The 27,898-nt window shown below is 43.7% G+C and overlaps 1 protein-coding gene across 1 annotated transcript in view; it reads right to left on the bottom strand.

The window, feature by feature from the left end:
* Positions 1–27,898, bottom strand: part of LOC144753945 (E3 ubiquitin-protein ligase TRIM39-like) — a 71,333-nt gene that overhangs the window by 6,522 nt on the left and 36,913 nt on the right. The window contains exons 4-6 of the mRNA XM_078641471.1: positions 26,577–26,599; positions 22,363–22,478; positions 2,953–2,979 (exon numbers count right to left, since the gene is read on the bottom strand). Of these exons, the coding sequence (XP_078497597.1) occupies positions 2,953–2,979; positions 22,363–22,478; positions 26,577–26,599 (166 nt within the window). The remainder of the gene's footprint in view (positions 1–2,952; positions 2,980–22,362; positions 22,479–26,576; positions 26,600–27,898) is intronic.

Here is a 27,898-nt window from a genome sequence, read left to right as displayed (position 1 = left end):
TGACATCACGTTATGCCCCCTTGCTGTACAGGTTGACTTGCTTTTAATGAGGGAAGGTGTCCTCCTCACTCAAGAGTATATTTAGCTTCTACGGCAGAGTTCAGATAACATTTTACCATTGCAAGTCCCTGTTTCTCAGTGCTATCTTGGGTTGTGTTATTCATAAACCTAAGATTGTTTGGACTGCCAGTGTGTCCCTGAACTCACCTCACGTGACCAACAGTGACCAGAAAACTCTGCGTGCACAGGGTTGCTCAGTGGGCGAAGGCTCAGGCTGCAGTCCAACTGGCCTTCTAATTCAATGTTGATTAATTGAACCAAGTCCTTGCATCAGAGGGTTAGAAATCGGACACCTTGGATCTGAGGAACCCCCATAGAAAAACTGTGGTGATGAAGGGCTGTGTACAGAAAGGCGGATTGTGCACATTCAGGGCTGCCTGCGCGGGGATGGTTCTGCAGAGAACGGAAGTCTGTGCAGAGAGGGACTGTGCCTGTGAAGAGGAAGGGTCAGACAGTAAGTAAAAGCCTGGTCTGGAATGGGCCAAGCCGGTCACTGATTGGAGCGATAGAGAATGAAGTGCTGTGGGGGGAGGAATGACTGTGCAGACAGCGAAGGACTGTGATTGTAAAGAGGAGAGGGCTGTGCAGAGAGAGGAGCTCCAGAGAGAGTGGAGGGATGTGCAGGTACAGGAGGAGCTCTACAGGGAGTGGGGGACTGTGGAGAAAGAGGAGCGCTGGAGGGAGTGTAGAGAGTGAAGCGCTGTGAAGAGAGAACGATCTATGAGTGGAGAGCTGTGCAGGGAGAGGAGCTGTAGAGGGAGTGTAAAGAGTGGAGGGCTGTGCAGGTGAAGGAGGAGCTCCAGAGTGAGTGGCGAGACTGAAGGGCTGTGCAGAGAGAGGAGCTCCAGAGTAAGTGGAAATGATGGTGGTCTGTACAGGTAAAGGAGGAGCTCCAGAGGGAGTGTAAAGGATGGAGGTCTGTGCAGAAAGAGGAGCTCCAGAGGGAGTGTAAAGGATGGAGGTCTGTGCAGGTAAAGGAGGAGCTCCAGAGGGAAAGGCTGGAGGTCTGTTAGAATCCTTCTACTAGAGCACAGTGAGCTGCATACAAATTGAAAGGCATAGGTTTAGAATCGTATTCTTATTTCCCTCAGTGTTTAGTTATCCTACAGTTGCCAGAAAGGTTTGGCTTGTGTAGTAAAACATTTTAATAAATATGACACCCCAACGAATTGTGTTACATTTTAAATCCGGACTTTACGGCCTGGTTTGCTTTAAAACAGGGATGTACACCTGGTACAAAGTTCTGTTTTGGGCCTTACTTTCCAGCTAAAATCCCGAATAGTGTTGGATGGTGGCCTGAAAGTAACACAAAGTAGCTCTATGCGCTATTTTACATCAAGGATGTGTCCCATGGGTGCTAGATGCATGCGAATCCCTATCTACTAACTTTCATAAAGCATGAAAACAATTACACCTCCTCGAGTCAGGTGTAAAGTTTATTTTCTTCAAACCTTTCCAACTTTGCATATGTTCTGTGCAAACTGGTAAAGTGTTAAACTTTGGAACAGCAGCACAATATCTTAGTATATTTGGTGCTGTTGTGCTCTGTCTTTTTCATGCAGTGCAGCACAGCAACTCTTCTACTGTGCATCGTGAAAACTTAGTAAATCTGTCCCCTTGTTTCTCCAGGCGAAGCACTTAAAACAAACAATGCCTACACCTTGCAGTCCTCATTGTCTAAAGTAACATTTCCTATACATTGATTTTCACCCTTGTATGACTCATTGTCTCAGTATAATATGTTTGTGATGGAAAGTGATCTGATAGTCTACACTGGGATGTGTAGAGCTATAGAAAAATAAATGCGAGAGAGGGGCTAAGGTGAGACGAGGAGCACCAGTGGAGGGTGGTAGTGAGGGAATCTGTGAAGAAGGAGGTCAATAGGAGGGGGGGGGGTAGGGTGGCAAAGATTGTCACAGAGGGCACTCCCAATGCTAAGCCGGCCCTGCCAGCAGCACAACACATCCCAGCAGCAATATAGAACCCAGAAGTGCTACAGACACCAGCAGCGGTGGAGACCTCAGCAGAGGTGCAGACCAAGGAAATGCTACAGATCCCTGCAGCAGTGCAGATTCCAGCAAGAAGGGCACAGACTGCAGCAGCAGTACAGATTCGAGCAGTGCTGCAGACTCCAGCAGTGGTGCAGACCAAGAAATGCTACAGATCCCAGCAGCACTGCAGGCTCCAGCAGAGGTGCAGACCAAGGAAATCCTACAGATCCCTGCAGCACTGCAGGCTCCAGCAGTGGTGCACATGCCAATGGCAGAGAAGACCCCAGCAGTGGCACAGACCCAAGCAGCTCTACAGATCACTATTCCAGCCGTGCTGCAGATCCCAGAAGGGTGAAGATCCTGGCATTGGCACAGACCACAGCAGAATACAGACCGCAACAGAGGTGCAGATCCAAGCGAGGGTGCAGATAGCAGTAGAGGTACAGATCCAAGCAGCAGTGCAGACCATAGAAGCCGTGCAGATGCCAGGAGTGGCACAGACCACAGCAGAATACAGACGCAACAGAGGTGCAATCCAAGCAGAGGTGCAGATCAAAGCAATGGTGCAGATCCTAGAAGCAACGAAAAACCCAGCAATGACACAGACCACAGCAGAGTTACAGACCCCAGCAGCAATGCTCATCGTCTGTTCTCTCCCAAAGAGCTGCTGTGACCTCTGATGTGCTCTATTGCCAAATCACGAATAATACCAAAGCAAGAAAGAAGAGTCCATCTACCTAACAGCAGAGACCCTCAGACATGCTGCACATTGTTAATAATTGAATGATATCAAATGAATGAACATAGAGACTCTTCGATTCAAATCCTTGAAAACACTCACATAAGAAAAAACAAATGAGAAATAAGTGAGGAAACCAAAAGAAGGACAATCTGTAGTTACCTGCAAAGCGGCGGGCCCATCTCCACTCTAGAATACAAATATAGGAAATTAAAGTAGTAGAAACACACATGGAAAATACACAAATCTGGATCTACATTAGAGTTTACAATTATAAAGATATGTTTTATGTGGAAATGTTCTGTAATCTAATTCACTAAAAAGTCAATTGCCCTTGCCCCTAACCAATACTCCAATTCCAAACTCCAACTGCTCCCCACCCCTTAGTCAAATCCTAATACATAAACATAAACTAGCCTAACTCTATTCAGGTCGGGCTTGTGCCCCATGTGAATAAACCAACTCAGAAAGTAAGATTCCGATCAGCAAGAGGCTTGTTCAACTTTAGTGTGGCTTTTCGCCATCCTGGGCCATGGTGCTGGATCAATTCTGTGAGCACCAATGCACGGTGGCTCCTTGGCACTCCGGCTGGCCGCCTAGCTGTATGGAGTCGCCCTTGAATCCCTGTTTTTTGCTAGTGCATTTCTGCATTATCTCTTTGACTTATCTTGGTCCTAATTTTCATAGGAATTTTGAGGCAAAGGAGCTCCTTTGGCGCAAACATTTAAATCAAGACCAGAATGTCTTCTGAGACCCTGTGCATCATATACAAGTGTCTGCCCTCCATCACTTATCACTCAGTTGAACTATATTTATTTAAAAATTGTACAGCGCAGCAACTTATCTTGCTGTGCTGCTTGATTGGGCAGGAATGCACCAAATTTAACATTATACAGCACATCCCTGTCTTTTCCCTGCACTGGCACACAATATGCTGCAGGCACTCTTGAACCATGGGGCAAGGGTGTCTGCAATGTAAGAAGGATTGTTGACATGCAGGAAGGGGCACCTTCTTGAACAAAAACAATCCTCTGTGGCATTTTCCTCTTTCTATGTGCACTGCAGAAGGCGACACTGCACACTGCAGGGCGTATAGAAAGAGGAAGCAACGAGGAGAAATAAAGATATTTCTCCCTGTTACGCCTCGCCTTTTGATGCATTCCCAGGTCTAACAGAAATTATAAATATGGTGAAAATGTGCAAAAATCCATGGGAACACCCACGCTTCACCCATGGAACGCCTCCCTGGGACACAGCAACATAACACAGCAATTTGGGCTGCGTTACTCTCGATTTATCAAGCCACACAAGGCCGTGCAAGGTGGCCTAGCGTGGCTTGATAAATCTAACTTAAGAGTTGCGCTGCTCTTGCGTCCCATTGAGTGGTGCAAGGACGACACAACTCTTTCATAAATATTCCTCTCAACCTGCAAGTGGTTTATTGAATCAGATGCAAGAGCAGAAGAGATGGACACTTCACTACCACAGCACAAGCATCTAAAATAGTCTTCGACTGGATAATATCTGCACCCAAAGTCTCATGAGCTGTAGAGTAAAATAAAGTTCTTATTAACTCCTGTGCTCACCAGGTACATAGATGGTCTCCTGCGTGATTAAGAAATATATCCTACTTATCAGTAGGAATGACATCTGTGCCGTTAGTTCTTGGGAAATGAGCCTGTTACATAACGTAAGCTTATTGTAACCTCAAGCTCCATGCCTAGGAGGCAAATGTCTTTGGAAATCTGTTGTGACATTGAGAGCTAAAGTAACAAAGTTATTATTAATTTATTTTGCATGTTCTATAGTGTTGTGAGTTGCTTTTCGGATACTTCACAGCTGACAGCATAAAAACAAGTGAAATGACAGCGGAGAGTCTAATCTGAAGACTGTATCCTGTATCCGAAGTTCTACAATCACAACCTTTGGTCTGTGATGGGTTCAATTAGAAATCACATATGGATATTTCTGGCTTTAACAGTTTCCAGAACTGTAAAGGGCTGGGATCAGATCTCAAGGAAAAGGCAAGGCCATTACATAATCTGTTTCATGTTCTTGAAAGATTGTTGATGTATAACGTGAGCGGATGATGAGAGGAGGTTTTAGCCGGGGGTGGTGTGTACAGCTAATTTCTGCACAATTGTTGCCTGAATAAGTCTTGTGAAACATTCATTTAAAAAAAATATAACCTGGTAGTTTTTCTCAAAAGCACCTAAAAGAGTGCAGTACACAGAAAAATAAACATGCACAACTGTATCTTGTTATGTAGTTCTGAAATTATACATTCTTTTGATGTCCTGAGGTACATAAACTACCAGGTATATGAAAATGGATTCATAATTAGTGTCTGGGATGGCAGGAGTAAACACACAGTGTCTCTGCCCAACTGGCCAGTGCATGCAGTTAACATATTATACTGAGGTTCCGTGACGATTTGACTCGTGTTTTTAACATTGTCGTAAATACATAATTTTGGTATCAGTGAACCGCAAATGATCCATTTAGTATACCCTGGTATTTTCGCGATGCTACGAGCAAGAGCACTCCTGTTACCAACACATTTGTGTTTTACCCATGGCATCCATCTTAGAACACGGAAGCCATTTTGTATTCCTTGCCCTCACATAGTCAATGGACACGCAATGACTTCTTTTTATTTAAGGACACGTAGGCCTTAACCGGCGATTCACCTTGCTAGTGACACGTGCACCTTAGGCCAGCAACGCTGTGGCAGCATGACTCGGCAAGAACTGCCTCCCCAGCCTGAGGCCAGTCCTGCTATACTGGTTCTTGTGTTCGTTGGCCTGATCATGATTAGGCGGCCGAAGCTGGTAACCGTGCCCATTTACGACCCACAAACATTTCTTATCCTGTCTTTCTATCTTCTGCACCTGGCTCTGCTCCTTTCCTTCTGGGCCTTTATTAGGGGGAGGTAACGAAATTTACGATGAGGCGGTCCGGGTCTTGAATGAAGAATTGACATGGGATTATGATGGACTAGTGGGAACCCCTCATTTGTAATGTTTTGACATCAGATACCGTTGACGATTCCTGTGCAACGCCAAATATTTATTGTTTAAAGACACGAATGTTTAGAACTGTGGTAACATGTAAAGAATTTGCCTGAAGCCCAATATTTAGTATATAAGGAGCAACCCTCTTTGTACAAATTGAACAGGCTCCTAGATACTGCCCATGTGTAGTTTCTGTGACTTCTGTGTCCCTGCAGTAATAAACCTTTGGTCTTTGACGCCACCATCGAGAAGCCCGTGTTTCTGTTTGTTTGTGCACCGAGACAGGTGGAACTCCGGGGTCTTCGGGTGTTATCCCTGACACCTCTGGACGGAACCAAAAAGTCCAGAACTCCAATTGGCGCCCAACGTGGGGCGACGTCATTCGGTACCGGTCCAAAAGCCTGAAGAGTTCGAGGAGCTTCGTGTGAAGATTTCAGAGGGAGGCGCCCCACTTCATCGATCCCGGCATATCGCAAAAGTGGCCCCGACGTTCTCTTCCACGAGGGTTCCCGTTCAGACGGCTGCAGTGGTCCGTTGCCTTGACCGTCGCCCTGTCTTGGACCCGAGGTGCAGTCCTCAGTACGGCGAAACGTGACGGGTTTCTCCTTGGTGACGTCTTCAGTGCCTCAGTTAAGTATTCAGTGGTTGCTAGTTGGTTATTTTGTAAGGGTTGCTCCTATTTGGATAATCCTTTTAGTTCTCAGTTCAGTTCAGTTCTGTAAGGTTATCACTGGTTATTCTGGTTACGATAATCATTCTGTTCAGTTCAGGTATCGATACAATTGTCAGTTCTGGTAGGCCTAAGTTCTTGGTTCGAGTGCGCATCTTTTCTGTTTGTGTCTTGTTTGTTTTGTGTTTCGGATTATAAAATGGTAAGTCGGAAAAATTGTATGTTGTCTTGTTTTAGTTGCAACAGTGATTCCCGGTTGGAGGACTCGTGTTTGGTTCCTCCGATTGGAACTCCCCTTTATGATCTATATTGCAAATTTGGTGTGGGCCCTATCTCTTATAATGAGGTATGGATCCACTACACAGAGAAAGATGGTGTCCTTAGTTGGCCACTACATGGTAGTTTTGAACCTGAAGTTCTCGATAATCTAGAAAGAAGGTTGTTTAAGAAGAAAGCCCGGCCGGCAATGTTTGATTCTTTCCGTTATTGGCGAAAGGAATCTAAACAGAGAGAAATTAAAAAGTTGAAGAAAGAACAGAAAGAGCAAGAGTTGACTTTAGAACAGTCTGCTAGGCAGCTGCAACTCAACGAGTCTGAGAAAGCGATGGAGGTGGCCGATAGAGAGCGTAATTTAGCGATAGACAAGTGCTATCCTGCTTTGCCATCGAGTACGGCTAAGATAGTAGAGGACCCTGAAAAGGATCCCCTGTTGTCTTACCTGTTACGATCACCCCCACCGTATGCACAGGGTGCTACGGCTCCACCTATACCGAATGTTCAATTACCGGTTGCTGGACAACCTGGTGTCCCTGTTCCCGCTCCCCTGAATCAAGTTCCTGTACCTCCTGTGGTCAATATTAATGTTCCTTCGACAACCCCTCTTCTAGGGTTGCCGGCTTCTTTACCTATGCCTGTGTCGCTTACACCTGCTACTTCACAAGCTATTTTTCCTGCTACTCCTACTGTTCCTGATCTATCTGTTCCAACTGCTACTCTATTCACTGCCTCTGTTAATATTATGACTCCGCTTTCTGTTCGTCGAAGAATCACTGATTCTGTCTCCAATATTCTATCTCCCTTCTATAAAACTCTGATTAAGACTCCTACCTCTGACTCTGTGCAGAGACGTAGTCAGCTTCCCAGTACTGAAGAAAAAGGAATATTAGATTCCACTGCTCTTAGATGGGTTTCGAAAGTTGGAAGATATAATGTACAAAATGTATTAGATACATTTATGCAATGGAACGAACCGACACAACGATATGTGTTCGATGAAATGTGTTTCCTTCTACGTGAGGAATTGGAAGAGGATGACCCTGAATCAAATCTAGGAGAATTAATTAATGTTCAGAAAGAGTTTGCTGCAGGTATGATAGTTGGACAAAATATAAAAGAAGCGATGGAACTGATTTTAAGTTATAGGAATGACCCATCCCTTCGTTCACCGAGAGAATTAGAGAAACGTAGTACGAAACGAAATCGTCAATATCCAATGAGAGAGGTTCCACCAATTTGGCGTGAAGCTGTGCAAGCTAATGCAAACCTTGGTATTGCAGCCGCTCCGGCCCAATTCCAGAGAGTATGGATACATATTCCATGGAAGCGAGCTGAAGTATTAGCAGTGAAACAGGCCTTGCCAGATCCGCGTAAAAATCCTGCAGGGTACTACAAAGAGTTGGCTCAAACAGTTGACGCTTGTGTATTGAATCTTGCTGACATAGATCTGCTATTTGGTAATGTAGTACCGCAACCAATTTGGGCTAAAATTCGTAAAGAGAATCATCCAGTTGCCCTAGGTGGTGACTGGGCAGCTATAATTGCAGCGGATGGTCAACAAATAGGTGGTTCCAAACCTGAACCTTTAATTGCTAATTTGCCTGGTAGAATAATCGATTTAATGAAAACCTTGATGCCAGCATTGCGCGTTAACTGGGACAAATTGTCCGCGTGCAAACAAAAGAAAGACGAAAGCGTCTCCGACTTTTTCACAAGATTCGAAGAGACTTTCGTGGATCATAGTGGCCAGGATATGAGCACAGAAGGAGGCCAGAGATTATTTGTTGATAAATTTGTGCACAATCTGTTGCCAGAACTTAGTGGTAAATTAAAGAATTCTGAAAGTGCGTGGGCTGTCTCTACGACTGCGCAAATACTTGCGACTGCTCAGTACTATGAAAATAGGGATAAAGAAGAGAAGGAAAAATCAGATAAAAAGACGAAAGATTTAAAAACTAAAGTACTTTTACAGCAAGCTTATCCGCCTCGAATGAATCAAACTAATATGCAGCAAGGGTCATATCAAAGAACGGATTATAATTTTCAAAGGCCACAATACCAATGGAATCAATGTGCTTATTGCAAAAAGGAAGGTCATTACAAAAGTGAATGTCCAGTTCGAACGCAAAATAATGCTGCGGCAGCTCAGAGAGGTCGTGGTAGTTCTATGCAAAACTCTAGAGGTCGAGGACGAGGTGCTATGCCTCCGCAGACGAGTGATCGCCCCTCTAATTATTTCGACCAGCGAAATGGACAATCTGCCCAACAGAATAGGTCTCCACAGTATCATGTCGAAGACTATTATGAAACTAGTGAGGAAATTCAGCAAAGTGAGTACTAGGACAGCCATGGACAAAGAGAGGGAGTAGTATCAGTTCCAGTAGATCAGAGTGGGCCTTATGTCGCAGTAGCAACATCAGGTATAGTCGAACCGTTTCTGTTGGATACTGGTGCAGCAAAAAGTTCTATCATACATGCGAAACTCCCTGGCGCACCTTTGTCTGGCTCAACAAACGTTTCAGTAGGTTTTTCGGGCGCTCCTGTTCACAACCCTGTTTCTGGTCCTTTGTCTATTTCAGTTGGACCCCGTCAATTGAAAGCACCCCTGATTTTGACGACAGGTTGTAACGAAAATCTGCTTGGTTTAGACTTGTTAAAACGCCTGTACGCGACATTGTACTGTTCTCCAGCAGGAGTACAGCTTACGTTGGGTAAAAGAATAATATCCCCGATGTACTTGTCGATGGATGCGCTCCCACCAGAGCTGCGTTCACTCCCTGATACTCTTTGGGCGACTGGTCCTAATGATGTAGGTCTATTGGAAATTCCACCCTATGTAGTAACTTTGAAAGCAAATGTTAAGCTTCCACGAATTCCACAATACAGAATCTCTAGTGAAGGTGAGCGTGCGCTCCTACTGATAGTACAAGACCTGATCAAGAAAGATGTTGTAGAAGAGACTAGAGGTAATGTCTGTAATAGTCCTGTACTGCCTATTTTAAAACGAACTGACCCTACAAAGCCTCCAGTATATAGGTTTGTAATTGATCTTAGAGAGGTTAATAAAATTGTGATCCCACAGTTTCCTGTGGTTCCAGACATTACTGCATTGTTAACGTTGATTCCTGCTACAGCAGCATGGTTTTCAGTTGTCGACTTGAAAAATGCCTTTTTCAGCATTCCGATAGCCGAGGAAAGCAGAGATATCTTCGGTTTCTCTCTAGGAGGACGAAGTTTTAGATTTAAACGCGCTCCACAAGGTTATTGTGAAAGCCCATCCATTTACAGTCAAGCATTAAAAAGCCAGTTAGATTCCTTCGTACTTCCTCGTGGTTCTGCTTTAGTACAGTATGTCGATGATCTTCTAGTGGCTGCCGATGACAAGGAAACTTGCAAAACAGCTACGATTTCTTTATTGCATCACTTGTCAGATTTGAATCACAAGGTGTCACCTTCAAAAATGCAATACTGCTGCCAAGAAGTGACCTACCTAGGTCATCTCTTGTCAAAGGAGGGAAGGAAGTTGACCCCAGAGAGAATAAAAGCAATTACACAGATGAACGTTCCTAGCACGCAGAGAGAAGTACGTGCCTTTTTGGGTATTACCTCATATTGTAGGCAATGGATCCCAAATTTTTCTCTTCTAGCAAAACCATTGGTAGCCTTGACTGGGAAAGGTGTTCCGAGTCCGGTACCATGGTCTGCTGAATGTCAGCAGAGTTTTTCTGAGTTACGAAATGCACTGTGTTCAGCACCTGTATTGGGTACACCCGACTACAGTAAGCCATTCACGCTCTATGTCCACGAGAGAGAAGGTTGTGCATTGAGTGTTTTGACGCAGAAATTTGGTGATAAACAACGCCCTTGTGCGTATTTTTCATCAACATTAGATCCAGTAGCTAGAGCATTGCCTAGTTGCTTGAGAGCTACAGCCGCAGCTGCAGCTTCCATTCGACAATCTGCTGGTTTAGTAATGAACAACATGCTAGTAGTTATGGTTCCTCATGCTGTGGATACACTCATGAACCGAACCAAGACGCAACACCTTACCAGTGCTAGATTATCAGGTTATGAACTGACACTGTTAGCTAGTCATATTCAGATCAAAAGATGCAATGTATTGAATCCAGCAACATTGTTGCCGACTAGCCAAGAGTCGAGTGATTCCGAACCACACGACTGTTGTTTCAAAACTGAGGAAGAAACAAAAGGACGAATCGATCTAAAAGACACTCCGTTGTCAGATCCAGATGGCACGTTGTATGTTGACGGGTCTTGCTTCAAATTGGAGAATGGTGATGTGACTGCTGCTTATGCAGTAACAACTTTGAGTACGATTGTGGAAACTGCAAGAGTGAGTCAGAATTCTGCCCAGGCTGCAGAATTGATCGCGCTAACAAGAGCGTGCGTTTTAGCTAAGGGAAAGAGAGTGAATGTGTTCACAGATAGTCAGTACGCGTTCGGCGTGGCCCATAGTTTTGGCCGTTTGTGGAAAGAAAGAGGTTTCATTACGTCCCATGGGACTAAGATTCAACATGGTCAGCTAGTTAATGACTTGTTGGAATCTCTAACCTTGCCGACTGAAGTTGCGATTGTGAAATGCAGTGCTCATAAAGCAATCACGGATGATGTTGGTCGTGGGAATGCTTTTGCTGATGAGATTGCAAAACAGACAGCTAGAAATATGATGAGTAGAATGTATGTTGCAACGTCTGCAAGATGGATTTCTGAGTCTGGAATGTGTGAAGACACAGTGGAAAGCGTGAAGGAAATTCAGAAAGAGGCGACTGAGGAGGAGAAACTTGCATGGAGAGAGAGCACGGGTAAATTGGACTCGAGTGGGTGTTGGATTGATTTGTCGGAACAACAGCGTTGGATGTTGCCTGATGCGTATGTGCTCGCAGTAGTAACGATGGCACATGGAACAGCGCACATCAGTTCAAAAGGGATTTGTAAGATGTTGGCTCCGGTCTGGAAGAACGACGGGATTAGTAAGTGTGCAGAGAGAGTGGTGAGGAATTGTATGGTATGCTTGATGCATAATCCTGGCAAGGGAATACCAACACCTGCAGGTCACTTCGCTCCTCCTTCCTGCCCCTTTGAGGTGATCCAGCTAGACTTCATTCACATGGATCGTTGCAATAATCTGAAATACGTCCTAGTGGTAGTTTGTGCTTTCTCCAGATGGATCGAAGCATACCCACTGAAGGACAATACTGCCTTATCCACTGCCAAAATTCTTCTTAAAGAATACTTCCCCAGATACGGAATGCCACGGATTGTATGGTCAGACAACGGAAGTGAGTTCGTAGGGAAAGTTATGCAGAGTGTGTGTGCCGGCCTAGGGATTAGACAGAAATTTCATAGTGCGAATCATCCCCAGTCCGCGGGTTTAGTCGAGGGTTACAATGGCACCCTTAAACTGAAACTCGCTAAGATACAAGCATCCACGGGTTTGTCCTGGCCAGACGCATTGCCTTTGGCTTTGCTATCAACAAGAGCAACTGTACATTCTAGAGTAGGGCTTAGTCCTTACGAAATAGTTTTTGGCCGTCCTGCAAATGTTTGGGGGGTACCTAGACCGAAAGAATTTAAGCAGCTGGAATACCCAATGTTAATTGATTACCTTTTCGACTTGACTGCTAAATTGAGTCTTATTCACCAACAGGTTTTCGATGCATTGCCAAAGCCACCGGAGAGTCCAGGCCATCAGCTGAAACCGGGTGATCAGGTGGTCATCAGAAATTTTGCAAGAACAAAAAATCTTCAGCCCAGATTCATTGGCCCTTTCCAAGTCCTGCTAGCAACGAGAACTGCTATTCGTGTGGCCGGAAGGAAAAACTGGATCCATACGACACATGCTAAACGTGTGCCTCTGCCACTCCCGTACGACAACTGGGTAAAGAAAGGAATCGGTGCCTCTGAAACGGAACAAATCCCCAGGTTCATACCTTTCAGCGATGCAGAACTAATCACGGATTCACCAAATTCTGACTCTCCTCCTGAAACTGCTCTTTTGAACCCTGAACATTTGTCATCTGCACCAAAAGAACATTTGCCATCTGCGAACGTGAACATTGCAACGTTAGCTGAAAATACATTGTTTCCAGATCAGACAGCTCCTGCAAAACTGAGATACAACTTACGTTCTCGCAATATGGACAAATAAAGCAGGAAACTGCCTATTTTCAGATTTGAATTTGCTATACATTGCCTCCAGCCAGGAAGTTTGCTAATACTTTGTATTGTTTCTTTTTGTTTTAAAATTGCCTTGCCGTCTGGGTAGCCGTAGGGTCGTGGCTGTGTGCCTAGTTGAATCTGCGGGGGTCAGACACAAGGTCGATCTTTCTGTTAGTTCTGGGAACTCCCAGGGCTGATAGAGGCATTTTCATCTACGTACACATCATCAGTGGTCGCGAACGGTCGTAGAAGATGGAGCTTCCTGAGCTACAACGAGAAAATGTAATTTATGTTCGCAGAAATAGACTGTACAGAATACTACACAACAAATGCTTTCTAATGCAATGTGCAGTTACATTTTTAATTGTTTTGATAACGTTGGTGGGTGGAATCGTCTTTGGTGTACATTTGATTTTTATGCCAGTAACTACAGTACCTTCCCTTGATCCTACTACTTCTACGGTTTCTTCTATGCATTCTTTTCACTCATTTCCTGAACACGAACAAGCTCGACGCTCAGAATTTATTAACAATACATTTGTACAGCTCTTGCATCAACACCAACTGATAGTTAATACTACAGACTGCTGGGTGTGTGGCTTGATACCTCACACTATGGATAAAGGCATTCCCTATCTAGTCTTGCCTTTCAGCTATAATGGATCATTTCAGGCCTTTCAGACCATTTTTTCATACGCCCTTGAGACCTATCCTCCGCGTCCACCACGGTCCACTAAATACAACTCAGCCAACAAAGCTTTAGTCCAGGGAATTATTGATATGATTAAAGACGTCAATAATACTCCATCTTATCCTAGAGATGAATTACTGATGTATTTGAGTTGGAACTCTACAGAGTATCGCCTTAGTTTGGGAGAAAGCAAGCGTAAAAGCTCCACTTCAGTTTGGGTCGTGCCTCACCGAGGTCAGGTCTGTTTGCAAGGAAATGGGAGAAATCCGAGAGCTCAACTAGGGAGGAGTGAGTGCGTTGAGACTTACGTATTTCCGTCTAACTCCTCCCCTGCCTTTCTGACTGCTAGGGGTACCTACTTCATTTGTCAGGACAGAGCATATACATGGCTGTCTGCTGACTTTTCAGGTTCATGTTATATTGCTCGATTGTTACCCCCGACATACACTGCTTCTTCAGATTATCACAAAACCAGAGTAGCAAGAGGTGTCTTCAGCAAGGAAGATACCGCTGGTCAAGAAGCTGGAGACTTTTTCAAAGGTTTCCTTCCGTTTTGGGGGCCTATGGCCAATAGTAGAAATCTTCGTCAACTAACACGGGTAGTTGAATCTACTATTACAGAAACTGCTGATGCCCTTAGTAACTTAACAGCTGAACTTCAGGCGGATCGTCTCATGACGTTGCAGAACCGTATGGTTCTAGACGTAATACTTGCAGATCGAGGTGGGGTATGCAGAATGATCCAATCGAGCTGCTGTGTCTTTATTCCAAATAATGCTCCAACAGTCTATGAAGCAATCTCTAAGCTACATAAGATTTCCGACTCTATACACGTAGATAAGGGAAACTGGTCCTTCATGGAGTGGTTTTGGACTCTGGTATCAGCGTGGGGATGGAAGGTTCTGATGGTCATTGGTGTCATCCTAGTATTGCTGTTCTCGTGCTGTCTTATTATCCAATGTGGTCCCGCTCTGTGTAGCCTCTGTGCTGCAACCTGTTTCAGAAAACCACCTGCATTAGGAGAAAAGGCACGAGACAGGATGATGATACAACAACATGTCACTAACCTAATGAGCATAGAATTAGACTCTGACTCTGATATAGACTGAGTAATTGCCTATGTAAGGGCAAAAGGAGGGTCTGAGGTTCCGTGACGATTTGACTCGTGTTTTTAACATTGTCGTAAATACATAATTTTGGTATCAGTGAACCGCAAATGATCCATTTAGTATACCCTGGTATTTTCGCGATGCTACGAGCAAGAGCACTCCTGTTACCAACACATTTGTGTTTTACCCATGGCATCCATCTTAGAACACGGAAGCCATTTTGTATTCCTTGCCCTCACATAGTCAATGGACACGCAATGACTTCTTTTTATTTAAGGACACGTAGGCCTTAACCGGCGATTCACCTTGCTAGTGACACGTGCACCTTAGGCCAGCAACGCTGTGGCAGCATGACTCGGCAAGAACTGCCTCCCCAGCCTGAGGCCAGTCCTGCTATACTGGTTCTTGTGTTCGTTGGCCTGATCATGATTAGGCGGCCGAAGCTGGTAACCGTGCCCATTTACGACCCACAAACATTTCTTATCCTGTCTTTCTATCTTCTGCACCTGGCTCTGCTCCTTTCCTTCTGGGCCTTTATTAGGGGGAGGTAACGAAATTTACGATGAGGCGGTCCGGGTCTTGAATGAAGAATTGACATGGGATTATGATGGACTAGTGGGAACCCCTCATTTGTAATGTTTTGACATCAGATACCGTTGACGATTCCTGTGCAACGCCAAATATTTATTGTTTAAAGACACGAATGTTTAGAACTGTGGTAACATGTAAAGAATTTGCCTGAAGCCCAATATTTAGTATATAAGGAGCAACCCTCTTTGTACAAATTGAACAGGCTCCTAGATACTGCCCATGTGTAGTTTCTGTGACTTCTGTGTCCCTGCAGTAATAAACCTTTGGTCTTTGACGCCACCATCGAGAAGCCCGTGTTTCTGTTTGTTTGTGCACCGAGACAGGTGGAACTCCGGGGTCTTCGGGTGTTATCCCTGACACCTCTGGACGGAACCAAAAAGTCCAGAACTCCAATACCACTGTCCCGGTACCCAAGAGGTTTATGACAATACCCCCACAGTGTGAGCACAAGAAGATACCAGGGTAGACCAGGACGCTAATCAGCTAATTTATTTCCCCCCCTCCTGGGGCACGGCTGGAATCTAAGCTCTGCCTCCCTAAACTTCCTGAGAGCCTGAATAAAATATTACTTACCTTTGGTAACAATCGCTTTGGTGGATTCTTTACCTCCCTACATATTCTTCACCTTATGAGTCTTCTCCAGGTGCCAGATTTGATCTAGAACATTTGCAAAAGTTCCCTTGCACAAAAGGGGGCGCCATGACACCAAGCCAACCCCTGCACCTCCCTGGATGTGAAGGAACAGAGCCATATTTGGTGCCATCTTACAAACTGATGTCAGTTCTCCGCCCTTCTCTCCACGCCTTTAGAGGCAGGAACAAACCTTACAAGCTTAAAGAAATGCAGTGCAAAAAACCAGCACGGTAACCACTCCTCAGTCACAGGCAAATTGAAAAGAAATCTGCATGTAGATACAGCGGCCATCAGAAAGTTTGTTACCAAAAATAAGCAACTTTTTATTTAAGGCAAGGGGTCAGCGAGGGACCTGCAGATCCAGTGCCTCATGAATCAGTACTCAAGAGTAAACCCTGAAAACAGGTCTGAGTAGAGGAAGTACACTGGGCATTGACAGACAAGAAATAGATTGTGAAAGACGCAACTGGATACCAGATAGATTGGTAGCGGTCCAACCAACTGCAAAACAAGTCAGAAGCCTAGCCAAGGGACAAACCTCTGCACGCACGAGGAAAACAACAACCATAACATGGAAACTCCTAGGAGAAAAAGAGTCAGACACTTCGACAGTAATGCTCAGTAATACCCAGAAGGAATGGTCTGACAGATAATAAGCAGAAGGATCCAGCAAGCCAACAACAAAGCAAAAGTTATTCAAAGGGAAGGAAAGCAGAACACTCTGAACCCCGACCCTTCTGAATCAGAAGGAGATGTCAAACACAATCACTACTTCTAGGTAAGACATATGACTAGCAGGGAGCCTTGTCATGCTAATGAAAGGCAGCAACCAACAAAAGGAATGTCAATCATCGACCAAACACAAGTTCAAACATGAAGTAAACCAACAGAAAGGAAAGCCACAAAGCAACAAGGAAAAAAATACACCAGCTTCTAGATCCTCAAACATTCAACAGAACCCAAAGAGTCAAGGATGGTTGCAATATGCAGGCAAAGTCCATAATCCTGCACACAGCCAACAACAACCTGGTAACTTAGTCAATAAAACTGCTCCCTGAAAGCTGCACGCAAATGGGATCTATTGACCTGTATAAATGTTTAAAGGAAGTTGCATCATAGCCAAAACGATGTCAAAACATAGAAGCATCAACTCCAGAAAATGGCAGCAAATATCATGTGAACACAAGGCTATAGAACCTCGAGAAAGTAGGCCACCAAGAACAGTGATGGACCAGAGAGAAAATAGAGCACAAGGGCATCCAATCTTAAATAATTCACTTGCTCACTAATGCAAAAGAGCCACCCAGCACTTTTCATCTCTGATCAAAGGCAAATAGAGAAACAAAAAGGAAAGAAGAAGAACCTGCTACCATGGCCACTCGTACAATGTGACATCACTTACCAAACTCTAAATAAATATTTGAATGTCCAATACACCATACATCCATAGGTGAAGCACATGGCATGCAGGGAAGTGAACCTTTTGAGGTTATCTGTCTCCAGGTCGGAAGGCATCAATCAGGAACGATGGACAACAGAACCCAACTAAAGCGGTTTCTGAAGTAACCACAGATCAGTGAGCAAGACTCAGAACTGCCCTGCCTAACGTTATTATTTCCAACTGTAGCCGTCATCAGTTACAACTGTCGAGGTTTTCCACAGAAGAAAGCCAGGAAGGCCTTAAAATGTATACATTGATCAGATGAAGCAGCACACCACATACCAAACCAGACAGAATATGCTGATTAGGATAAAACAAGTAGCACCATGGACGCGAATGACGAACAGCATTAAACTCAAAACAGGAATTATCTGAATGTGATACATGAATATGAGATGGCGAACAGTGTCTGGGCCAGAAGATGACAAACGAAGGTTAACCTATGACTAACTGTAATAATCTTTAGTCGTGTTTTCAACAACTGTAATTCAAGGCGTGTTTTATTTATTTATTTATTTATTTAAACTTATAAAGCGCACAGCTACCCGCAGTGGGGTTCCCGGCGCTTAGGGACAGACTAAAGAAGAAGAACTTGCATGCTGATTTTACTGAAAGGAAGATTCAATTCACTGCTGAAAAAGCCAAGTTTTAAGTCCCTTGCGGAAACGAAAAAGATTGGTTTCTGTCTTTAGGGACACAGGAAGAGCATTCCAGAATTTAGGACCCAAATGGGCAAAAGAGCGACCTCCCATTTTTGCTAGCCTAAATCTAGGAACCGAGAAGTCGCCATTCCCTGAGGATCGCAAAGTTCGGCTTGGCTTATATGCCTGGATAAGGCCCTGAAGATATTTGGGGGCTAAGCCTTGTTGGATTTTGAAAACGTGGCAGAGTGCTTTGAATTTAATTCGGCTCAGAATTTTGAGCCAATGAAGGTCACTGAGTGCGGGAGAGGCAGATGTTCTCCTGGGAACATTGCGGAGGAGACGGGCAGCCACGTTCTGAACCACCTGGAGTTTTTTTATGGTTGTCAAGTTGGCTCCAAGGTAAAGGACGTTGCCGTAATCCAGGCGGGAAACCACCAACGCCTGGACTACGGTTCTTTGTGTGGAGGGAGGCAACATCCAAAGGATTTTTTGAAGCCATCTTAAGGTGGCAAAACAAATAGAGGCCACCTTAACAGCCTGCGGTCTCATTGTGAGTTTCTCATCGATGAGAATCCCGAGATTGCGTACTACAGTAGCGGGCTGAGGGGTAGATCCCATATCCTTGGGCCAATGGTGGGGGCCCCAAAGATCCTTACCCTTGCCCAATATCACAACCTCGGTCTTGTCACCGTTCAATTTCAGAAAATTGCTCTTCATCCAGTCGGATACTCGAGTCAAACCTTCTTTCAGAGCAGAGGTATTGTTGCACTCTTTGTTAGAGAGGGAAAAAATAATTTGTGTATTGTCGGCGTAGGAGTATAAAGTGAGGCCGGCTTTCTCCACAATAGTGGCCAGGGGTCTCACATAGATATTAAATAATAAAGGACTAAGTATAGACCCCTGGGGAACGCCGTACGCCGATGGACAAACTATAGAGGAGGCAGAGAAAACCTGAACAGTGCGATCTCTTAAAAAAGAAGCTATCCAGGCTAGTGCAGCGCACTCCACTCCCAGGGACCGAAGAGTCGCAAGGAGGATGGAATGAGACACAGTGTCGAACGCCGCGCTCAGATCGAGAAGAATGAGAGCGGATGTCTCTCCGTGATCGACACTGTCGCAGGCTCTCGGTCACTCCTAGGAGTGTGGTTTCAGTCGAATGATGTGCTCTGAAGCCTGACTGGGACGGATGTAAAAATCTCTGATATAATAAAAAGATAAATAAATAAAAAAATAAGAACTATCTGTCCAGTCATTTCCCTCAACAGGGCAGAAAAACAGAAGCCCCAAACACTGGAACCCCAAGGAGGTCACCCCTTAACAACATCTGGCCACAAATACAAGCATACCATTAAGGGGGTAGGACTACATGAAAACAAACAAAAGGTACAAGTCGAACTAGGGCGCCTTATTCCAGCCCAAGCAGATGTGACCCACTGCAGAAACTCCTTCCAGAATTAGGACACAGCTTCCAAGAACATGAGGAACAAGGTTGATGTGTACCTTTTACAACCACAACACACATAAACAGGTGCACTAGACCGGTAAAAATGAGTGAGCAAATCCAGAAGATCTTATAGGGACCCTGCAAGTCATGGCACTTTCCAACTGCTCTAGATAATAGGTGACGGTTTTCTCAATGTTCAACAGAAGTGCATCTTCTGTACCGCTCTTGAACCCCCATCAGCCTCTCTGTGCATCCTCGAGGACTTCTGTATAGATATCAACAACCAGGACGGAATATGTCAGTCTGGGCCCCTCTAGAACGTGCTCAGCTCCATCTGGGAGGCCCCGAAGGGTCAATCCTGCAAGTCACTCTGTGCAGCCATTGGGCTACCAAACCTGGCACTAAGGCCAGAGATACAGTGCACTGTAGGTTTTGTGAGCGTGAAATTCTTTCATGCATCAGGCTATATGTGGATAACTTAAGGATTAACGAGCCTCAAAGAAGTTGCCGTTTTGAGGGGGAAAAAAACTCAATGAATAATATCCACCATACGCCGCGGGCTTTATCCACAGTTTGGGTGGATATCTGTGGACATTTTCTGCCCGAGACCAATGAGGCTAGCTGTTGAAATGAGGGTGATGGGGCAGCCCTCGCCTAAATCTGGCTGAAAGACTATCTGAGAGATGTTATGCAATGTCCTTATTATTTATGGAACTGATGTCACGCATCACTTGGCACAGCAGTGGCGGCTGGTAAACTTTGGAAGGGGCATAAACACACATGGACAGTATTAGATTGTAAAACATGATCATGGGAGTGCCCTTTCTTTATGTACTTAATAATCCTGCCATATCATAGAAGGCGTGGGTGTGATAGAACAACTTTGCTGTCTATGCGAAGCTAATGGCAATTTGTTGCAAAATGTGTTATTTTTCCCTAATGTAAAATCGGTCAACTGTGCATTTAATTTTCCAGACCTTAGCACGGGTTAAAGTCTCCGATGGACAAATAATCACCAATAGACGCCACTTCGTGATGAAATTGTGCTGTACTGTGTCGTGATTACCGGGATATTGGTGATTGTTTGTCCATAGGAGACTTTTTGGAGAGCCTACACGTTTATCCTCCCGGCACAGGATATTGATGAACACTCGGAAGCACACCACTCTTTTTACTTGCTACTCTGAACGTTGCTGGTCAACTGAGAAGATTCTACTTGTATTAGCCCTGAGGAAGTCTGTGGCTTACACCACACAAGGACGAAACACGTGTTGGTGGCTAGGACTGTTCATTTGGAGAAGTTTTACGAAATAAAAAGAAGATTAAGAAGATCCTTTCGACTCTGATTCATTAGGGATTCAAACTTTGGTGGAATAAGCTCAGGATATATTCTTTGTTTCTATTAAAAATAAAAGTCTTAAATAGTTTACAAAAAATGGATTCTGAAGTAGCGAAACAGAGCATTCAGCAGGAAATTCCAGAGTTTGGCAGTCAGAAATAAAAAGGAACTGCCACCTCTTCTCGTCTGGCGAACCTTGGGAAGGCCCAGAAGCTTTAGAATGTTGGATCGCATCGATCTGCCCTGGTGATAGGCAGACAATCTACTTCTTAAATATAAAGGGCCTTTTTGCTCAAAGGCTCCATAAGCGAAGATGAATGCCTTGAATTTAATGCGGCTGACAATGGACATCCAATGTAGACTGCGTAAGGAGGCAGCTACAGATGAACGAGCCAGGATCTTCAAAATCAGACATGCTGAAGTATTTTGAATGATCTGCAAACGATGCAGCAGGTAAGCCGGTAGACCCAGGTACAGACTATTTGCGAAGTCTAACTTGGAAGTAATCAAGGCATAGATGATGGTCTTGCAACTGTCCTCAGGAACCAGATGGAGCCTCTTCCTGAGAGATTTTACTGCAAGGAAACAACTAGCGGAAACAGCTTTAATCTGCGGCTTCAAAGACCGATAGAATCAAATTTGAAGCCTAGATTGCTTACTGATGTGAAATGGAAGGGCAGCACAATATCACTCCAAAGTAATTGCATCACTCCTGTACCTAGAGGGAGTGCCTGGCTGTCCAGCATTTACAAACAAGCGAGGCTCAGGTAGAAAGGCATTCATCATTACCTTTCATATGCTCAGTCAGAGTTACAGTCACGAAAAAACAATAATAGCGTTGCAAATTAGGTGAGGAGGTGGAGCACCATAGTCCAAATCAAGAAACCCCTACTGTGGAATAGGGTGAACAATGCATCCTTTGTATGACTAACATTAACTTTTATTATAGATTCCCGTTAATTAAATATGTTTTACCTTAAGATGACAGCAGAGAAAGTGAAATCAATCACTGAGCTATCTGTGTTGAAAGGTATTGCATCCTTTGGTCTCCTAGTTCCTTGCTGCTCAGCCTGTGTGAATGTAATGTAATAGAATGTTCATGAGTGCATGGTTTGGATGAGTGGTCATCTAACCTGCAACTGAATAAACCTACCTGTCAAATCAAAACTACTGGCTACTGGGCTGATTACCTACAAGGGCCTTACCTTGGATACAAAAAAGGTCACTTGTCAAATCACAGCAGGTCCACTCTTCCTCTTTTCTTTATGATGCTGGTTCTCCAAAGTGCATAACATTGGGCAAATAAATCTATAAGTATTTTACTAACATTTAAAGATGCCTGTCTGTATTATAGAGTCGTCTGTAATTACTGCATTCATTTCATTACCAGCTCTGAAGCTCTTTCATAGATTTGGATCTAAGTATCTTCGGAACAAAACATTTGACAACTAAATATATGGGTTAGCTGATAAATCTAGACATTCAAAGTTTACTAGACGCTCTTATAGTTAACACTAATGACAAGTTTGTGGTTTCATACCCAATGATTCAATTATCTTTATCTGTAGGTCCACTTCCTCTTCTACTACCTCCTCCTTCTCTTTCTTCTCCGCTAAGGTATAGAAGTCCGTTTGCTGATCTTTCATATTTTCATACCTTGGAAAGGGACAAGTACAAATGCTATGAAATTCCCATCTGCTCAGAAGTTACAGATAGAAGCGTAATTATGCACAGAGTCAAATAAATATGAAGAAATAAAAACAAGCATTTACAATGCAATAAGTCTCGCATTTACCTGAGTTTGAGCTATTGACATTGCAAATAACAATGCCTTTTATATTTGTTTTCGTTATAAAAACATAAAGAAAATGCATTGTCATTTACAATACCAATAGCTTTAACTTGTGTAACTGTGAGACCTATTGTATTGCAAATGCTTGTTTTTATACGTTGTGCGCTGTGGATGCATGTCTGCGGCACTTTGCGGGGGCACCCCTCAGGATTCGTTACGCCACTGATGCATGCGCCTGTGTGATTGGTTTTGCGAGGGCCTCTGACCACCTGTTGTGTAATGTTGGACATTGTTTATTTGTCCTTGTTTGTGCACCAATTCTCTGTTTTTGGTGCTCATATCCTTGTACTGTATGCATGTAGATAGTGTATGTATGTGTGCGTGCATGTTTTTGGGGTGTAGGCTGATGAATATCTAGTCTGTGTACCTCAGTTTTGTGCGTACTGCTTTTCTTTGTGGCCACCTTATGTGTTTGTCTTATGTGTAGTGTGCATTTGCACCTCTGCTGTGTGCGCACCTGTATAGTGCCTGTGCCCGTATGCCTTCGAATCTCTGTTCTGTGTTCGTCTATCTTGTGTTCACAATGTGTCACTGTGCTGCCTTTGTGTGTAGTGTGAATGTTATACATAAATACAGGTTACTATGTCTACAGTGTGGGCCCCTGTGTAACGTGCTGCAGGGGCAACTGTACTCTTTGTAGTTGGTGTGTCTGTGGTGGGTGCGTGTCTCTGTTGTCTGATGTGCAGACGGCTGAGTTGTATGCTGCTCCGTGGCAGGGTTGCGTGTGTGTGTCTGCCTGTGAACGCCGTAGGGGGGCGGAGGGCTTGGCCTCCATTGTGGAGGGGACACTGGGCACATCCACAGGGGCGACCCTGCACAGACCACCCAGACCAGATGGGCAGAACTTAAGTCTTAAAGCCTTTAGTCCTACTTTTATGTCTGGCTTGTCACAGTTTTTGCATCTCAAAATCTGGTCACCCTAAATGAGGTACAATCTCTGTGCACTAGCATGCCTAATGGCATGTTAAAATAAGCCACAACCAGCAGCTGGCAGACATTTTGAGGAAAGAAAAGGGTCAAATAGTGATTTACTTTGGTGCAGGTCTTGGCTGTGCTACTTTCACAGAATTGGCAACGCGATCAATCAATCAGTCGACTCCTAGAGCGCTGCTTGTCATCCGTGAGGGCGAACTCTGGTGAGAGCAGGAGGGTCGGATAGCTCTGGGTAGATTAACCAACACTTTCCTTAAGCAACTTTTTATGAAAGAAGAAATGTTCTATTTTGGTAAATTTTGGATCCAATTTAATATAATTTTGAAATTGCTTACATTGCTATTCGTGAGGAAACGAGTGTGACAGAGTATTCATTCAGTTTGGCTTTCCAGTCCGGTACATTTTCGCTGTTCGCTTGCCTCTGTGGAAGCATTTTGTGCTTCTTGCGTCACAGGCCCTTTGTGGCAGTTCCCTCCCGCCCCCTCCCTTTTCACATTTCAGTCTGACTGGCCTCGTCATGATCATTAGCGATTCATTCAATGACGTTTTGTCACCTAAATAAAATGCTCTTGACCCCGAAAGGTCCCCGCATTCCCATTCAAACTGCACCTAATGCCCGAGTTTTTTCGGCAGCCCCCTTAAAGGGCCAGCACCTTTGTGTCACGTGATACCGACAAACGTGTAAGTAAGGTCGTGAAACACAACTTGCGAAGAGACATATCTCGCAGCTGGAACCTCCCGTGAGCCTAGAATAATGATGTTCCTTTACATAGTGCATGTCGACTAGGTTTTTCGGTTTCTGGGTGCCAGAAACATTGGCCATTTCTATATGGTATTTCTATAGCACGATCCTAGCCAAAAGGCAGCGAAATGCGGTACTTGGTCGAGGACAAGAATAAAGTCAATGAGGAATAGGAGAATATAGAGATGTTGTTCCAGAACCTGGGTGCAGGTATGGAAAGTGCTTGCTGCCTTGTCATAAAAACATGTTTTTTTGCACTTCTTAATCTGTAGTCTGATGGTGTCCGCCTGTGGGTGTGTTGAGAACCACCAAAGATGAAGAGCTTCTCTGCAAGATAAGAGTGGGTATTGGTTGTGATGTGAGATGAATAAGAATTATATGACCTCTAACTGTGAAGGAATGCATAAGGAGTTCACCTAGGTCAATGGAATAAACAGAAGGACCTCCCAAAGGGAAGTATATGACTGATAATCTATACTGTGAAATAAAGAAATGAGATGCATCCATAGAACTAGACCCCGCCCCACCCCATGCCCTCCGACCACAAAAGAAACCTGGGCATCATCTTGGATATTACCCTTACCATGGGACATCAGATCCTTGCGCTCACCTCCACCAGCTTTCACATTCTCCACATGCTCAGAAAAATCATCAAATGGCTCCCTCCTGACAACAGAAAGACTGTCACCCAGGCCCTTATCACAAACTGACTGGACTACAGCAATGACCTCTACTATGGCACCTGCAGCACAAGCTGCAAACCATCCAAAACTCCGCAGCCAGGCTAGGACTCAACCTTCCTCCTCCTCATCCTTGTTTAGGCCTCTGTAGGACATCTGATCTTTCAGCGCCAGGACACCCGTTGGGTAACAGTGCACTTTACAAATGGCATTAACACACACACCCGTATCCATAGAAGCAAGACAGGAGGCAGTGCTTTCTATTACATGGCAGCCAAATCCTGGAATGACCTCCCCCACACATTAGGATAGCCCCATCGCTTACAGAGTTCTGCAAAATAGTGAAAACCTGGCTCTTCAACTGAACCATCTTGCATAGCCCGCACCTACTCAGCACCTGCATACCCTCATGGGTGTCACGCTCACGCTCTACAAATCCCCATTACATTTCATTACAGTACAACAAAGATCAAAAAGGGACAAAGAATTTATACAGTGGGGAGAATCAAATGGTCAATTGATCTGTACAACACTAAATATGTTAATGATTTATATGATATATAGTAAATGTGAGTAAATAATATATCAATGCTCTCCAAGTTAAACAGTAAAGAAAAAGTACGTTAGAAAACTAATATTACTGTTAATACCATGTCATTATATAGCACATCATATCACACTTCTACTGTTTCTAGGTGCTGTAAAAACTTAGGTTATAAACCGTTTTATTGTTATTTAATTTCCCAAAGCCATAAGGAGGGATGCCCAAGTCTGCGGGTCTTTAGAATTACTGCATATGGTTCAGTAGCAACCATTCAACCCAGTAAGCCATACAATGAATATTTAAATACGGCTTTATATTATAAAATATGCAAATTGAGAGGAAAACCCTAATCCAAGGGGATAATTAATGTAGAAAAGAGAAAACCGGAGAAAAAGAAAAACAATGGCAAAAGATGGTCTGGAAACAAAGAAAAAGAGTAGTGTATAAATGAAAGTTGAAAAAGACAGAAGTAAAAAAAGCAAATAATAAGCAAAAAGTAAGATGTGGACCACATTAAGACAATAGAAATTAGTGCATGAATTTAAAGGAAACAGAAAGCAACAAAAACCCAAAAACATCCAGAGGCACATATAGGAGACAGTAAAATAGAATATAAACTAGTAAAGGAAACTATAAAAAAATAAAAACATTATAAATGGAAAAATAAACACAAAAAGGGCAAATAAATGGAAAAAAGAAACTGAATAATAAGATGGAAAAGGAGATGGAGAAAACATAAGACTATGGAGTACGGTAAAGTTATTAAAAAGAACTAAATATAAAGAAAAAATATCATCCAACATCTCCCCCTTGAATAGCGTGTTTCCAAGTAAGCATGGTCGCTTTGCTCTTCGCACCTAAGTAGAAGATAGTGAGCTATTGAAAAATGGGCGCACACAAGGGGCAAAAATACATAAAGAAGACTGCAGTGTGATATAATTCATTTTAATGACTCCTCTTTAATGTTTTGATATGGTGAGCTAATCAAAGAAGATAATTGTACCTGCTCAACACGGTCTTCGCATCCTAGGGAGTGAAACATACACAGATCAGCACGTGACAATACAATTTACGTTCACAGTAAAATTAACATTTTGAAAACGTTATTCACAAGTTCACTACTTACATAACATTTTTATATGATAAGATACTGTTTGATTGGGTTTGTTCTATTACACTGATCATCACAGATTGTAGCTCTTTTAAATGATGTTAATGTATGCTTTTATTGTGAATTGTATTTGTATATTTATTCTCTTATACAGCAGAAATGCTGCGAATAAAGATTTGCTTGACTGGACTTAACTACTAATTACAAGAACCTATATTCAAATATAAACAAACAGGTTAATAATGAACACACATTTCTATTACTGACCTTCGATTATGAAGTATTAAGCACAGATTTACTCGATTAACCCATGTCATGTCATGTCAAAGGTTCTTATATAGCGCCTTATCACCGCAAGGTCTCAAGGCGCTTGTTTGGGAACCCGTCCTGGCTTTTTCCTTGTGAGATAACCCCTACTGGGCATCCCCAAGGTGAAAGCCAGGCATCCCGCCGCGGGGGGCCGTAGTGGAGATTAAGCAAGCCATGAAAACATTCAATCCAATGGAGCTCTACTGTAATAGTAAAGTACACTACTATTACAAAAGTGTTAAATGGTCCTTCCTGAATATAAGATTAGACCACATACACAAAGAGCAGAAGATTATATGGAGGTGAAGTAAATTCTAAATAATGTGTAATCAGTATCTCATCCTATCCAGGACCCTTGGACTCCGTATGGAGCAGGGCACCTCTTTCTCTGGGCACAGGAGCAGCCACGAATTGCGGATATAAGTGCATGAGGCATCTAAGCCTTTCAATGCAGCTCCATGAGGCCCCACTCATGATCCTGCAGTAGGAGTGGTCAGTACCTTTGTGGTAATCAACTGTGGAAATTCAAGACTGTCCTGCAACCGAACTACTCAATGTTTGTGCCACATTGGTCAGTGAGGTCAACTATCTGACTATACCTTTAAATATCATGGACTATGGTCCCATAAAGACCATTCACACTGGGAATAAAAGGTTAAACAAACCTTTGACAGTAATGCAATACAGGTGAATTGAGATACTCTCTATGTACATAAAGCCAATGACAACTCAGTAATTTAGCACGAAAGAACACAATAGAACATAACACGTCACTTTAAACTAATAACTAACTCTTAGGCAGACAACTGAAGGGTTAGCGACAGACATTTGTGGGGCGAACAATGGAATCTCTAGAATGTGAGGGAGAGACAAATATATACTTCCTCAGTTAGAAAGATATGTGC

The sequence above is a fragment of the Lissotriton helveticus genome, chromosome 5_1 (assembly GCF_964261635.1).
Source record: "Lissotriton helveticus chromosome 5_1, aLisHel1.1, whole genome shotgun sequence".
Classification (NCBI taxonomy): domain Eukaryota; kingdom Metazoa; phylum Chordata; class Amphibia; order Caudata; family Salamandridae; genus Lissotriton; species Lissotriton helveticus.
This window is presented reverse-complemented; position numbering and strand designations above follow the sequence as displayed.